At 37.6% G+C, this 15,240-nt stretch overlaps 1 protein-coding gene across 2 annotated transcripts; it reads left to right on the forward strand.

The window, feature by feature from the left end:
- The first annotated feature begins 4,436 nt into the window (after nt 1–4,436).
- On the forward strand, nt 4,437–12,899 carry MANBAL (mannosidase beta like). 2 transcript variants are annotated; one of them, XM_058178700.1, is made up of 3 exons: nt 4,437–4,493; nt 7,003–7,199; nt 12,227–12,899. In XM_058178700.1, exons 2-3 carry the CDS (start codon nt 7,050–7,052, stop codon nt 12,332–12,334), a joined length of 258 nt encoding a protein of 85 aa, XP_058034683.1. In that variant the 5' UTR covers nt 4,437–4,493; nt 7,003–7,049; the 3' UTR covers nt 12,335–12,899. The 2 variants fall into 2 exon arrangements, with proteins under 2 accessions (XP_058034683.1, XP_058034682.1); XM_058178699.1 differs by lacking the exon at nt 4,437–4,493 and adding an exon at nt 4,573–5,090.
- Nucleotides 12,900–15,240: the final 2,341 nt, after the last annotated feature.

Consider the following 15,240-nt stretch of genomic DNA (forward strand, 5'->3'; position numbering starts at 1 on the left):
AACTATTTTGTTTAATTTGGATAGACTTATGTTGATGCATCTTAAAATTTCATTAGCCTTTTAATTGTCAAGGCTATTGACCCCAAAATGTGAAAGGCAGTCTCTAGCTTGAGGAACCTCCCCTGGACAAAATACCATCTGAAGAGTTTCTTCAGACATACCTGGAATGCTTCCTCCATATCTTCTATTTGAGTGTGGTAATTTCTGAGCTTCCTTCCTCTCATTCAAAAATAGAATAACAGAGTTGGAAGGTATCTTGGAGGTCTTCTACTCCAACCCCCTGTTTAGGCAGGAAACCCTACACAACTTCAGAGAAATGGTTATCCAACATCTTCAAAACTTCCAGTGTTGGAGCATTCACAACTTCTGGAGGCAAGTTCCATTGATTAATTGTTCTAACTGTCAGGAAATTTCTCCTTAGTTCTAAGTTGCTTCTCTCCTTGATTAGTTTCCACCCATTGCTTCTTGTGCTGCCTTCTGATGCTTTGGAGAATAGTTTGATCCCTCTTCTTTGTGGCAGCCCCTGAGATATTGGAAGACTGCTATCATGTCTCCCCTAGTCCTTCTTTTCATTAAATGAGACATACCCAGCTCCTGCAACTTTTCTTCATATGTTTTAGCCTTCAGTCCCCTAATCATCTTTGTTGCTCTTCTCTGCACTCTTTCTAGAGTCTCCGCATTTTTTTTACATCATGGCGACCAAAACTGAACGTAGTATTCCAAGTATGGCCTTACCAAGGCATTATGAAGTGGTATTAACATTTCACGTGATCTTAATTCTATCCCTCTGTTAATGCTGCCTAGAACTGTGTTGGCTTTTTTGGCAGCTGCTGCACACTGCTGGCTCATATTTAAATGGTTGTCCATTAGGACTCCAAGATCCCTTTCATAGTTACTACTATTGAGCAAGGTATCACATATATGGTACCTGTGCATTTTTTCTTTTTCTTGCCTAAATGTAGAACCTTACTTTTTTCACCACTGAATTTCATTTTGTTAGATAGCGCCCAATGTTCAAGTCTGTCAAGATCCTTCTGTATCTTAAGCTTATCTTTTGGAGTGTTGGCTATTCCTGCCAGCTTGATGTCATCTGAAAATTTGATGAGTTCCCCATCTATCCCCTTGTCCACTTAAGTCATTGATGAAGATGTTGAAGAGTACTGGGCCTAAAACAGAGCCTTGGGGTACCCACTGCATACTTCCCTCCATGTAGATTCTATAGGTTTTTGGAGCAATATTGGAGGCATATACAGGTAGTCCTTGACTTACAACCTCAGTTGAGCCCAATATTTCTGTTGCTAAGTGAGACATTTGTTAAGTGAATTTTGATCAATTTTATGACCTTTCTTGCCACAGTTGTTAAATGAATCACTGCAGTTGTAAAGTTAATAAGACAGTTTGTTGAGTGAATCTAACTTCACCATTGACCTGACTTGTCAGAAAATCACAAAAGGTGATCCCATGACATCAGGACACTGCCATCATCACAAATATGAGTCAATTGCCAAGAATCTGATCACATGACTAGAGGGATGCTGCAATGGTCATAAGAGTGATCAGTGCCTTTGTAACTTTGAGAGGTCACTAAATGAACTGTTGTAAGTCAAGTACTACTTATATATTGATTTTTGTTGTCACTGTAGAACATGGTTACTTGAGGAATCACCTGTTGCCTATTGGATCTGGCCAGTTTGCTCTGACAAATTCTGTTAAGCAATGACATCTGTTTGGACTCCAGGGGTGTAACTTCTCTGTGGCACTGCCCAATTGGTGTTTTTGAGGCCTTGTAGACCTGGCTTTTTGCCTAGCCTTTGACTATGGTAGTTAAAGCCCATTCTGAGTAGTGTCTGTGTGATTCTCATTGTCTGGTTTTGCTATCTTTTTGTTCGTTTGTCTTTATTGTTATACCGTTTTATTGTTATTTCCTATGTTTTTACTTTGTGAATCACCCAGAATTGCTGGTACTGTAATGGTGTACAAATTGAAGAAATAAATTAATTGTCCCTCTAATCTTCTGATTTCTATTTAATATGCAAGCTATCCAAATGGGAACATTTAATAACAGAGATATAGACAGGGCTGTGCAACTCTTTTAAAAGTTAAACACAAGAATGACAAAAAGAATAAGTTCATCATACCTATAGTTTTGAGGTATAGAGGAAGTGGAACTCTAACAAACCTGGAAAGTTAAAGATTATTCTGTATATCTCTGTTTTAGTTAAACCATTAATGTAACAATTACTGAACCACATTCCTAGATTCTCCTGCCTTTCTGAGGTCTTGAATGCACAGAGTTTATCTTTAAACAATTCTCTGAAGGATTTTTCTCTTTTTAATACAACACAAATCTGTTACATGTTAAAAGAGGCAAAGAAAAGTTAATTTAGGATGGGACAGCTTTCATAAAAATCAGTAGTATATCTCGTCATATAAGAATTGCTTGATATGCTGGAAGAGACCTGATATTTTGAATACCTGAAGCCATAGAGTCAACAAAGATTCTCCTCTTCACCCTTTATCATCTATTACTTAATAGTTATGTCTGTTTGTCAGATAATGATGAAGAAGTAATCTGTGATAACACAATCTTCTCATTTCTGTAATAAAATAGTGTTGGATCAAACTTTTTTTATTGATGTGCGTATTCATGCTTCCATTAGCAATGTAAATATCATACAATATGAAATATCTATGTAACTTATTATTTAACAAGTTTTCTATCATTTTGCAGAGACTTGCCTTTTTAGAACCAATATACTGTATATTTCTTTTATGTACACTGAGACCATATGCACCAAGACAAATTCCTTGTGTGTCCAATCACACTTGGCCAATAAAATTCTATTCTATTCTATATGATGTTTAATGCACCTCATGCTATAATCCTTCTTAAATTCCACAGATACAGTTTGCTCAAGAATTGAGATCGAAGTTAGGCTATGGAATGTAAGTTGTGTTTCCCAAATTACCTTGTCTTTTCCAAAAATCTTTTTTGTTTCCTGGCCATTTTTTTCTTAAATATTTTCTTAAATATTCTCCATTGTAAATGGCCAGCATCTTTTTTTAATACCAGAGTGTTTCATTTTTTTTAAATTTTGATTATTGTTTTCTGATACAAGTTTTCATGAAGTCATCATAACCATAATTAAGTAAAGCAAGAAATGTTTAATTATTTAGAAAAAAAACAGCAAACAATATTAAGAATTAAATTTGTGTCATATAGAGAAGTTATTGCTGTTCTACAGCAGATGTCACTGTTTAATAATTATTTAACCATTCCAGCAGTAACACTTTGTTTAAGCTAAGTTGTATTAGCTGAGCTGAGTGCATCTTTGTATTTTTGGTTTTAGTTATTATTGAAATGATTGTATCATCTACCCAGGATTTTGCATCAGTCACAACATCTCAACCACAGCTGTCAGCAAAATCATATCAACCTCTCATTTTGGTATCCTGTTTTTAACAGACGCTTTGAAGATATTTAAAGATATAATTTGTCAAATTCAGGACTGGCCTGATAAAATAAGATTTTTTTAAAAAGGAATTCCTTCACATGCCATAAAAGTATCTATTGCAACTTATAGCCACTTGATAGTCAGCTACAAAATACCTTGGGTCATGTGTATGTATTTGTTTTCATTTATAGCTTTTTATCTCTTATGGATAAATCTTGGAACTTTGTGATGTCTAGATATAACATAATATTTGAATAAACATAAAAAGAAAAATAAGTAATTCTTGACTGATTTCACAATTTGCCTAAATATGTCTAAGTCTGCCCCATGTATAATTCCGGAAAAAGTGAATTCTACTTCCAAATCTCATCAAAAGGACTTTAATCTGCCATCTTTCTCTCTGATAATTCTGGAAGGGGAAGGGGTGCAGAATAAGGAAAGCAGGATAACACTCCACCTTCTTTGCAAGCTCCTACTTCTCTAGTGTTTCCTGCATTATTATTATTTTTTGTAACCATATCTGTCAAGGAATAACAGAGAATCATTGCCAAGAGTTCTGGCTTGGTAGCCTCCATCTATTCTAGATTTGCACTCTCTTCTTCGCCGTTTCATTTCGTAGGATCTGAGTTTGGGTTGGTTCTTTCCCTTAACCCCTTTCCCCTAGTTCAAGTGTCCTCAAACTTGGCACCTTTAAGACTTGTGGACTTCAACTCCCAGAAATCTCCAGCCAGCATAGCATAGTTTAGCATAGCATAGTATAGCATAACTGGCTGGAGAATTCTGGAATTTGAAGTCCACAAGTCTTAAAGCTGCCAAGTTTTAAGATGTCTGCCCTAGTTGGTGATGCTCCGAATGCATCGGGTCTGAGAAGTAAATCGGGGGTGGGGGGAGACTTCGCAACGCCAGCGAGCGAGGGGACACTGGAATAAGGGGCGGGGCTATCTGAGCAATGCGTTGCTACCGGCCGTTGCTAAGGGAGGAAGTACTTCCTGGGGGATCGGAAGCGCTTCCGGGAACGAGGTTGGACTTGAGTGGGAGGTAAGTGGGGAGCTGGGAAAGGTTAATAAGATTCCTGGAAGTCATGGGGGGGGAGGGGGCGAGAGAGACTGTAGACCCTAGTTTGAAAGGGAGAAAAATGATGGCTTTTCTATAATTTCTCTCTACTCTAGCTGTAGTCCAGCCAGTCTTTGTTGATCTGTGTGAGAACCATCTTTTCTCATTTCTAATGGTTTTCTTCTTTTTTCCCGCTTAACCGCCTTTAAGAAATCTTGAATTTCGCCTAGCAAATCGGTCTAATGCATTTTAAAAAAAATAAATTTAAATTTATTTATTTGTCATAACATCATACATAAGCATAAGCATGAAGCAACAGTAGGACAGGAACGGTAGGCACGTTTGTGCTCTTATGCACGCCCCTTACAGAGCTCTTAGGAAAGGGGTGAGGTCAATAGTAGACAGTTTTTGGAAAAAAGCTCAACGGCTGTGATTTTTTTAGACATGTTTTTTTAAGTATAGATAGAATAGAATAGAGTTTTTTATTGGCCAAGTGTGATTGGACACACAGAAGGAATTTGTCTTGGTGCATATGCTCTCAGTGTACATAAAAGAAAAGATAACTTCATCAAGAATTCTAAGGTACAACACTTAATGATAGTCATAAGTAACCTCTAGCAATGGAGGGATTTAAAGTAAGATAGGAGAAAATATATCCCTTCATAAATAAATGTCTCCCAGAGATTTATTTATTTTTAAATGCATGTGCATTTGGGCAGATGACTTTTTAAACTTAATTTTTGGTCGTATACAGTTGGCTCTGCTCTTCTTGTTTTAAGGTCGCTGTAGCTAAAACTATTTAAATGGCTTCCATTGAAGGTGATATAATGGTTTATTTTTAAAAATAATAATGAGGTGTTTTTTTATGTATAATACTTGGGTGGCCAAACACTACAAAACCAAATGCTTTAGTGCCTTTGGTGAGCCTAGAAAGATGCTATCCTGCCTCCAGAACAGGAAAATATAATAAGAGTCAGCAAGGAAGGATCAAGTGTTAAATGAAGCTTTTGTTGCTACTTCTACTGCTATCAAATTCCTATTTGATACTGTTTAGTTATTTTTTGTACTTCTGTAGTGTATTAATAGGGACGCGGTGGCTCAGGGGCTAGGACGTTGAGCTTGTCGATCAAAAGGTCGGCAGCTCAGCGGTTCGAATCCTTGGTGCTGCCGTGTAACGGGGTGAACTCCCGTTACTTGTCCCAGCTTCTGCCAACCTAGCAATTTCGAAAGCATGTAAAAATGCAAGTAGAAAAAATAGCAACCACCTTTGGTGGGAAGGTAACAGCGTTCCGTGCGCCTTTGGCGTTTAGTTATGCCGGCCACGTGACCACGGAGATGTCTTTGGACAGCACTGGCTCTTCGGCTTTGAAACGGAGATGAGCACTCCCCCTAGAGTCGGCAACGACTAGCACATATGTGCGAGGGGAACCTTTACCTTTACCTAGTGTATTACTGTTGTGCTTGATAATTCTGCCTTACACATCATCATGGCTTTATTCACCCTCTAAATGTTTGGATTAAAATTCCCAGATCTACTTTTAAGCAGGTATTCCAGAGAAGCTTGCTTTTTGTATGAAAATAGACACAGATATCATCCCTCTGTATTTTTTTAATATGTTCATTGAAATGGTTTCCTCAAAGTTTGAATTTTGATAATAGGAGTTGTATTGACAAAAAGCAGGCCATTATACAATTTACCAAATGGAACCTATCTACGCAGGAATTTAAATACAATATAGAATTAAAAATCAGTTAAAACAGGCATCATTAGAGTTCCAACAGTCAGTGAATTCAGGTAGTGATCAGATCAAAAATTCACTGCAATGGCAAAACTTTTAGCTTGGTAAAGAGTGAAAAAAAACAAATCTCTTAGGGCAAATGTACTATAAGAGGAAAAGCTAATTTACTGTTCCCACTAATTAAAACCTCCCAAAGGGTGGGAAATGCAGCAAGGCGAATTCTAATACTAGTATAAGGGCAAATCTGTATTAGGATGACTGGAGTAATACCCTGTAAGTATTCTGATCCTGAACCACTGAAGAATTTGAAGGCTAAAGCTGATATTTTTGATCACTCCCAGAAATGGACCGGTAGTAGCAAAGGAGGAACAGAATAGCCTTTGTCAACTTGACTTGTTCCACATGTATGTTGGACTCCTGTGGAACTAAACTTCAAAGTCCATGCTATGTGAGATTTGTAAGACCTGGAGTCCAAAACATCTGTAAGGTAGCCAGTTTATTTATTTATTTATTTATTTATCAAATTTTTATACCGCCCTTCTCCCAAAGGACTCAGGGCGGTGTACAGCCAACGATAAGAAACAAGATATATATAATTAAAACTCCAGTTAGTGGAGGCTCAGTATCACATTCAAATAACCAACACCATTCTGACCATTTGCCTTAGCGTTTTGTGCCTTACGGAGTTCCTGAATGAGGATTATGACTTTATGGGGAAAAAATTCATATTTCAACGGAACTTCTTTTCTTTGCAGAAACAAGCCAGTCCAATTTTGTTGGAAGTGTACTTAAGGATTTCACTATGGCTGCGGAGTTGGATTTTTCACCCCCTGAAATCCCAGAGCCCACCTTTATGGAGAACATCTTGCACTATGGCCTTTTCTTTGGTGCCATTTTCCAGCTTATTTGTGTTCTGGCGATAATCCTCCCTGTTCCAAAGACATATAAAATGGTAAGCATGTCTTATCTATTTTTTCCCCTCAAATACGCTTTTTTTTTCTTTCATTCTTTAGCGGACTAAGAGACATCAGTTGAGCAATATTTTGTCTATTAGGGGCTTTCTGTGCATGATAGGAAGCCCATGGCATCCCGACAATTGCAGCTATTTCCTTAGAATAGAAATGTGGAACCTTTTTTCACTGAAGGTGACCACACTTTTTTCCAGAGAAAGCACATGGCAGAATTGGGTACAACCAAAGTCAATACAGGCTGTAACTTATACTGAAACTGAGAGTAGCACAAGCCAGCATTTCCATTTCTTCTTGCTTCCTTTCCTTCTCCCCACCCCATTCTCTCTCTTTTATCTTTTCTTATTTCATTAATCATCTGTTTCCATTTTTACTCCACGAAGCTTATTGCTATTTTTACACTTCTGAAAGCAGATACTTTTATTTCCTGCAATATTTTTATAAGGTTTCTCATCCACACTCTGACTTCTTTCGTTCTTCTCCACATCTCTGTTCTTTTTTCTGGGAAGAGAAGAGGGGAACAAAATAAAGAGATTTAATCCATTCAGTGACAATCACTGTAGAAAATTAACATAAGGAAAGAGATGGCAGGCTGGATATGGATATCTGACAAACTTGAGAGGATTGTTCTTAATTAGGAATTTCATCTCTTTTCCAGGATGTGATACAGTAAAGGATTCTAGATTAGGGGGACACAGGGTTCTAGCTTGGCAAAAATCCCGGTTCTAACCACTTGTGGACACATGAGTATTAAGCAAGACTGTGGTCATTGTTATGTTTTCTTATATATTTCTTGTACAAAAAGTAGTTGCATATCATGGATTATTTGTTATGGAGATTATAGTTCATTTCCCAAAATACCACTGACAATATCACTATTCTGTAATTGTCACTTTTATATGGTTTCAAAGTATAACAACTAGCCAATCTCTGAGCATCCTCTTCAAAATTAAAGCAGGATTTTCAGAATTCAAATTTTGCATAAGACTAATCTTGTGCACTTGGTGGCACAATTGTGTTTTTGTAACTTGGTAATTTTAGAAAATAGCTTCCCTCCTTCCCTCCTCCTGTTTCAAATTTATTCTACGTATCCATCTTTTTGGCAGGACTGTTTTTTTTTCCTTTGCACCTGTCTTCAGTAAGCATAAATTGTTTTAATTTAGCCCCAAATGCTGAGTATTATGCCAACTAGTTGAGTTTGCAATTATGAATTATTTAGTAGCAAAGAAAACATTTTTATTATTTGAATGCAAACTAAGTCAACTTTCCAGCAAATAATAAACACATCAGATTTCTTCAGTGAAAAGCAAATGCCAGAATATAATGCAGCTATAACATTTTTAAAATAACAGGAATTTATTCCATAAGCTACACATTTTCACATAGGAATTAACCCTGTAATTAAGTAGTATAGCGTTGCTTGAGATTGTAAGAATCAATGAGCTGCAGAAAAAAAGTTAGGCAAACAGAATTCCCATAGCATCTGATTGGGGCTTAAGCTATCCTGGGAATCTCGTGGTGACAAACAATCATCCTTGCCGTGCACTATTTCCAATTTAAAATTCATTCTGATTATTAAAAGGAAGCATGGCTATTCTTTACTTAGCATAGTAATTTTATCTGTTTACATGTTTTCTTTTCTTTATTCAGGAACATTTAAACTATGCACTTTAAGTCTCTGAATGATAAATGCGTTTGCTTCTGTTTGTCCAAAGGGTTGGAGTTTCCTGTGGGTGAATCACATACCTTGGTATGCGAGTCCATTATCCTTTCTTGGAAGGACACATAAGCAAATTATAGCCCTATAACTTAGGAGTGATTTCAGCTAGGTTCATTGATGATAAAGATACTAGCAGGCCTTCTTCCCGTTCCAGCAGAGCAAAATTTGCATTGCTTTTTAAGAGGCTTAAAATCAGCACAGAACCCTGTGCCAGTTTTAGTGCTTTTTTCCCCCCAGTTGTCATACATTAATTGTGGACATCTTTAGAATCCAAAAAATATTTATATCAAAACTTGTTTAATGAGGGAAAGCAATCTTGAATTTGGCTTCATCTAAAAATATCATAAATACGTCTTTCTTTCTTTCTTTCTTTCTTTCTTTCTTTCTTTCTTTCTTTCTTTCTTTCTTTCTTTCTTTCTTTTTCTTCCTCCTTTCCTTACCTTTCCTTTTTTCTTTCTTTCTTTCTCAAGATGATACTTCGATTCCAATTAAAACTTTTCTCCATATGTTTCCAAAAATTTCCCACCAGTTTTTTGTAAACTTGTCAGGCATTATGTACCAAAGTAGGCTAGACAGGGTGGAAGAAATATTTAAAATTAAAGCTGATACTGAAGTCATAAACTTTGCATGGATAGAGCCTAAAAATATCAGTCTCAAATGAATAGTCTGTATTCAGAGTTCTGCTAATTTTGGACACATATTAATATTTGTTAACACAAAATAAATAATGCAGCATGAATTACTAGTTTATAGTATATTAACATTTTTAAAAGACTCACAGAAAACCAACATGGTCAGGATTATCCAATTCTCAGGTGATAACGCTGTTCCAAAGGGCAGATGCTATGACAGAGAAGGCATGCTTCTTTGGTCTCACTAGGTGGCAGTGTTTCATAGCGGGGATCCAAAGCATGTCCACCCTTCAGTTCCCATGGGTCAGTCAGGATCGCTCAGAGATAGGTGGCCCCACAAGTAACAGAGCCTCTGTCATGAATAGAATAGAATAGAATAGAATAGAATAGAATAGAATAGAATAGAATAGAATAGAATAGAATAGAATAGAATAGAATTTTATTGGCCAAGTGTGATTGGACACACAAGGAATTTGTCTTGGTGCATATGCTCTCAGTGTACATAAAAGAAAAGATACGTTCATCAAGGTACAACATTTACAACACAATTGATGGTCAATATATCAATATAAATCATAAGGATTGCCAGCAACAAGTTATAGTCATACAGTCATAAGTGGAAAGAGATTGGTGATGGGAACTATGAGAAGATTAATAGTAGTGCAGATTCAGTAAATAGTTTGACAGTGTTGATGGAATTATTTGTTTAGCAGAGTGATGGCCTTCGGGAAAAAACTGTTCTTGTGTCTAGTTGTTCTGGTGTGCAGTGCTCCATAGCGTCGTTTTGAGGGTAGGAGTTGAAACAGTTTATGTCCAGGATGCGAGGGGTCTGTAAATATTTTCACGGCCCTCTTTTTGACTCGTGCAGTATACAGGTCCTCAATGGAAGGCAGGTTGGTAGCAATTTTTTTTCTGCAGTTCTAATTATCCTCTGAAGTCTGTGTTTTTCTTGTTGGGTTGCAGAACCGAACCAGACAGTTATAGAGGTGCAAATGACAGACTCAATAATTCCTCTGTAGAACTGAATCAGCAGCTCCTTGGGCAGTTTGAGCTTACTGAGTTGTTGCAGAAAGAACATTCTTTGTTGTCCTTTTTTAATGATGGTTTTGATGTGAGCTGTCCATTTTAGATCTTGCGATATGATAGAATCTAGAAATTTGAAGGTTTCTACTGTTGATACTGTGTTGTCTAGTATTGTGAGAGGTGGAAGTATGGAAGGGTTTCTCCTAAAGTCTACCACCATTTCTACGGTTTTGAGTGTGTTCAGTTCCAGATTGTTTTGGTTGCACCACAAGGCTAGTCGTTCGACCTCTCATCTATATGCGGATTCGTCATTGTCTCGAATGAGACCAATCACTGTTGTGTCATCTGCGAACTTCAGTAGCTTAACAGATGGATCATTGGAGATGCAGTCATTGGTATACAGAGAGAAGAGAAGTGGGGAGAGCACACAGCCTTGGGGGGCCCCTGTGCTAATTGTACAGGTATTTGATGTGATCTTGCTTAGCTTCACCTGCTGCTTCCTGTTTGTTAGGAAGCTTGTGATCCACTTACAAGTCTGTTCCGGTACCTGTAGCTGGTTTAGCTTAGTTAGAAGAATGTCTGAATGATGAACGGCTTTATGAGTGAGATCCAGCACCATGAAGTGCACCTGGGAACTTGTAGATGCCTAATGCAGCTGTGTAATACTGACATTGTATAGAGTACCCTGATGGATCCATAAATGTACACACCATTGCATTTTGGACCAGTTGTACCTTCTTGATGGTGTTTAAGGGCAGCGTCATATGGCATGATTTGCAGCAGTCCAGTCAGGAAGTGACTAAGGCATGACTCGACTGGCCATGAGTAGGGCTTCCTGATCGAGAAACAGGTGCACAAGGTGGATTTGTTCAAAGGCCTTCTTGGTCATGACTGCCAACTTTTCTTCAAGTAGGGATGGAAAATCCAAGTGGACACCCAAATTGCCCACAAGTTTTGTGTGGCAAGTTTAATCCTATCCAAAAAGATGGACCGTCTCTAGATTTAGGGAGCCCTAGAATCCACAACCTTTCAGTCTTGTTTGGGTAAAGCTATTTACCACTATCATCTATTAGTTCTTCCCCCCACCTTCACTTTGTTCTCAACATCTTTGCTACTTTTCCTTCTCTTTGATATAATTCTGACTTATGTTCTTTGAGGCATTTCTTTCTCCCTTCCCCTATTCAAGATCAATGGCTTTAGCACATTATTGCTATTTTCTGAACAATCTGCTAATTATTCGTTGTTAGATTTTAACTCTTCTATGTTTTTTCATATATTTTTTTGCCCAACTTGGCTACAAAGCTGTGCTGATAGGCACACATGACCTCAAAATACAGGCAGTAATGTCCAATGTTAAGACTGTAGATTTGTTGCTGTTTTTTTAAAAAAATGGCATTCATATAAACTTCTTCCAAATAAAAATACCTAGGGTCAGCCTGAATAAACTTTTTAATTAAATTTTCTATGTAAAAGATATAAATATAAAACATGCAGTACTTAGTACAGTGCCTTTGATTATGTAAATGATTCATGAGCACGTTTATCCAGCATTCTTGTGTACCAGCAAATAATAAAAAAGATTTACAACCTATCCACAAAATCATTAATGTTCCGTTTTTCTTAATGAATTTAACAGGATACTGAAAGCTTTGAAACGAAAAGTGCTGAAGTAGTCAAGAAACCCAAAATTGCTGCTATCTCAGTGAACAAGAAGCTCAAAAAAGAAACAAAGAAGAAACGATAAAATGATATCATGATGACATTTTCACAGCAACCATATGGCAACAAGTCAAATTGCAGTGACACTGCAAATATATTTGATGAAGCTGTCTTTATTCTGAGTTTCAGGAAGTAGATAACACTTTCTAAAATGGCTCCAGGTTTATTGTTTTACCTGATCTGTAATAAATAACCTGTAAGGTTAGTGAGAAATATCTTACAGTTTGGTTCAGTAACTGGAAAACAATCTTTTTGGGGGGGGCAATGTTTGAGGGACAACTGGATCATAGACATGTCCCACCACATCACTCTTTTTAATTTTTTAAACAGAGGGATTGAACACTCTACTACTCTTGTATGTTATTAATATAATTGGTTATATTATTATCCTTTCATTTTCTTTTATTAAAAAAACAGTCCTAATAACTGTGTCTGAATTTAGCTTTCTTTGAATTTGAGAATTCTTTGACGTTTTACTGTTTCCCTATTCTTGGGTATAATAAACCAAGTTGTTCAAATTCTCTTTACACATATTGGACTGAATAAATGAAAACTGTGATTCCCAATCAATAAAAGATGAACATTTCCGTGCCAATAAAAAATGTTTGCGAGCCAGTGTGGTGGTGTGGTTAAGGCGTTAAGCTACAGACTGGAAGACTGGGAGTTCTAGTCTTACTTTAGGCACAAAGCCAGCAGGGTGACCTTAGGCCAGTCACTCAATCTCAGCTTTAGTAGGGGGCAATGGCAAACCACTTCTGAAAAACCTTGCCGAGAAAACTGCAGGAACTTGTTCAAGCAGTCTCTGACAATCAGACACAAACAGAAGGGTGGGGGACTTTGTAGAGATATCAGCAGGTTAGTTGTGGATCTTCTAGTAAACAAAATGTACTTTTTAGCGAGATAGCCTTTGTTATGCTGTTGATAGCAAATTGAAGACAGAATTGTGGTGGCTATGTAGCCAAAACAGAGCTATTGAGAAACTAGAAGCATCTGTTCACATTCCTGGGAAAATTCCCAATTCTGCAGATGGGGAAAAAATTAACTAGATAAAAACTAACCCTGAACAAAAATATTCCATGCTGCCAAATATTTATGTTAATATACAATGCTAGGTGTCTTCCCCTGCCATCTTACGATGTTCCACAGGCAAGCAGACTTTATTATGCAATGGGTCAAATGTGTCATGTCTGCCATGGGATCCATGAAGCTGGATCAAACCAATCCAGTGGAAAGTAATGCCTTCCATGGGATAAAAGAACAAACCCTTCTATGCAAACATTTTGACGTATCAGGAGGAGGAGCCCGAGAGTTCAATCCTAGGAAGTGGATTGAATTTTTTTCTCTTAGGGTGCAAAGAAAAAAAATCTGCTTTAAATTCAACATAGGCATCAGGAAGGGCATCTGACCAGTAAACGCTTAGCTCCACTTAGTCACCCCAATTCTACCCCAAATTAAGGGACTACAGGGTCATAAAAGGAAAAAAAAATGTAGGAGCCAGAGAAAATTGGGTGACCTGCACATTCATCCCTTCAGCATCACCCATGGGGCTTTGTCAGTAGTGAAATCTGAACTGGTTTACTACTGATTCACTGGTTGCGCATGTACGCTGCGAGTAAAGTAAAAAAGTAAAAAAAAGGCTCTGACAATCGCACAGCTCAGCTGTGATCGTCGGAGCCTTTTTTTTTTTTTACCCTTTAAAAGCGTATTTTAAAAGAACTAGCAACTGGGCGATTGGGTGGGCATGGGCGGGGGGGGGGGAGGTCAGGGATTTTTGTTACCGGTTCTTTGAACCACCCGCTTCCATCGCTAGCGGATTGACCGATCTGGTCCGAACTGGGAGCATTTCACCCCTGGCCTTTGTCCTTCCATGGCCATTTCCATTTCAGGTTCCAGAAAGATCTTCACCTAATCACTCTTTTTAACCCCTGCGTAGAAATTTAAACTTCATGAAACACATTTCCCGAAGTCACTATTCCTAGTGATCTCAGATCTAACAAAAGCTCTGCTCTCCAATGCCATTTGCATCAGGAGAGCAGACAGAGACTTTCCTCACCTTACATCCCCTTTAAATTCAAAGTTCAGAATGTAAATACTGAGTTTAAAATAGTGTTTCTCAATCTTAGCAACTTTCAGACGTGTATACTTCAGCTCCCAGAATTCATCAGTCTTACTGCAAAAACACAGTAAATAGTCCTTTGCCGGGGTAGCAGCATAAAGCAAAGTGCCAGGAATGCTTGAGGAACAATAATTGCCAGGGAAGTAGGGAAGAGCCTGTAGAAATGCACAAATTAAGCTCCTGTTCTTTCCAAGGAAAGCACATAAATACCCCATGAAATCACCAGGATTCAAATTTAACAAGGATATTTTACTTAAACACAATGGAACCAGGAGCAAACTGAGTTTCAGTGAAAAATACATTTTTGTTTAGCTTCTTTGTCTACTTATAAGGTGAGCCTCAAAGCCCCTGAAATCCTGCCATTCATAAATAATTGAAATAGACAAAATCATGAATATCAGCTCCACTCCAAAGGCTGAGAAGATTTTATGTACTTATTACTACTTTCCAGCTTCTGGTCTTTTAGCAATTATTATTTTAACTGAGGATGTTTTTGCCCTCTTTGGGTAAAATAGTCACAGCAGCTAATAAAATCATCCAGATTCCATCGCAAAAGTCAACTTCCAATCATCTACTTTGTGGACTGCAGATTTTAGAGGCATTTGCAAATCTTTCAAGGGACATCACTCCCAGCCAATATTCTCAATAATAGCAAGACTAGATTAACTTTTCTTTCTCCATGGATAATTGTATTCTAAGGTGAGATGAGAGCAGTAATTAAATGCTCCTCAAGGAGTGCTCTCTTCTATTAAATCCCTCCCCCCTCCTTTTGGAGGACCTATTTTGGAAGCTCCCAGTGGACAATGCCCATATTT

This window comes from Ahaetulla prasina, chromosome 3 (genome assembly GCF_028640845.1).
Source record: "Ahaetulla prasina isolate Xishuangbanna chromosome 3, ASM2864084v1, whole genome shotgun sequence".
Lineage (NCBI taxonomy): Eukaryota > Metazoa > Chordata > Lepidosauria > Squamata > Colubridae > Ahaetulla > Ahaetulla prasina.

Excerpts from the sequence above, each read along its gene's own strand:
- MANBAL (XM_058178700.1), top strand. The coding sequence starts at position 7,050 with ATGGCTGCGGAGTTGGATTTTTCACCCCCTGAAATCCCAGAGCCCACC. Across the intron at positions 7,200-12,226 it reads TTCCAAAGACATATAAAATG|GATACTGAAAGCTTTGAAAC; the intron begins GTAAGCATGTCT and ends TGAATTTAACAG.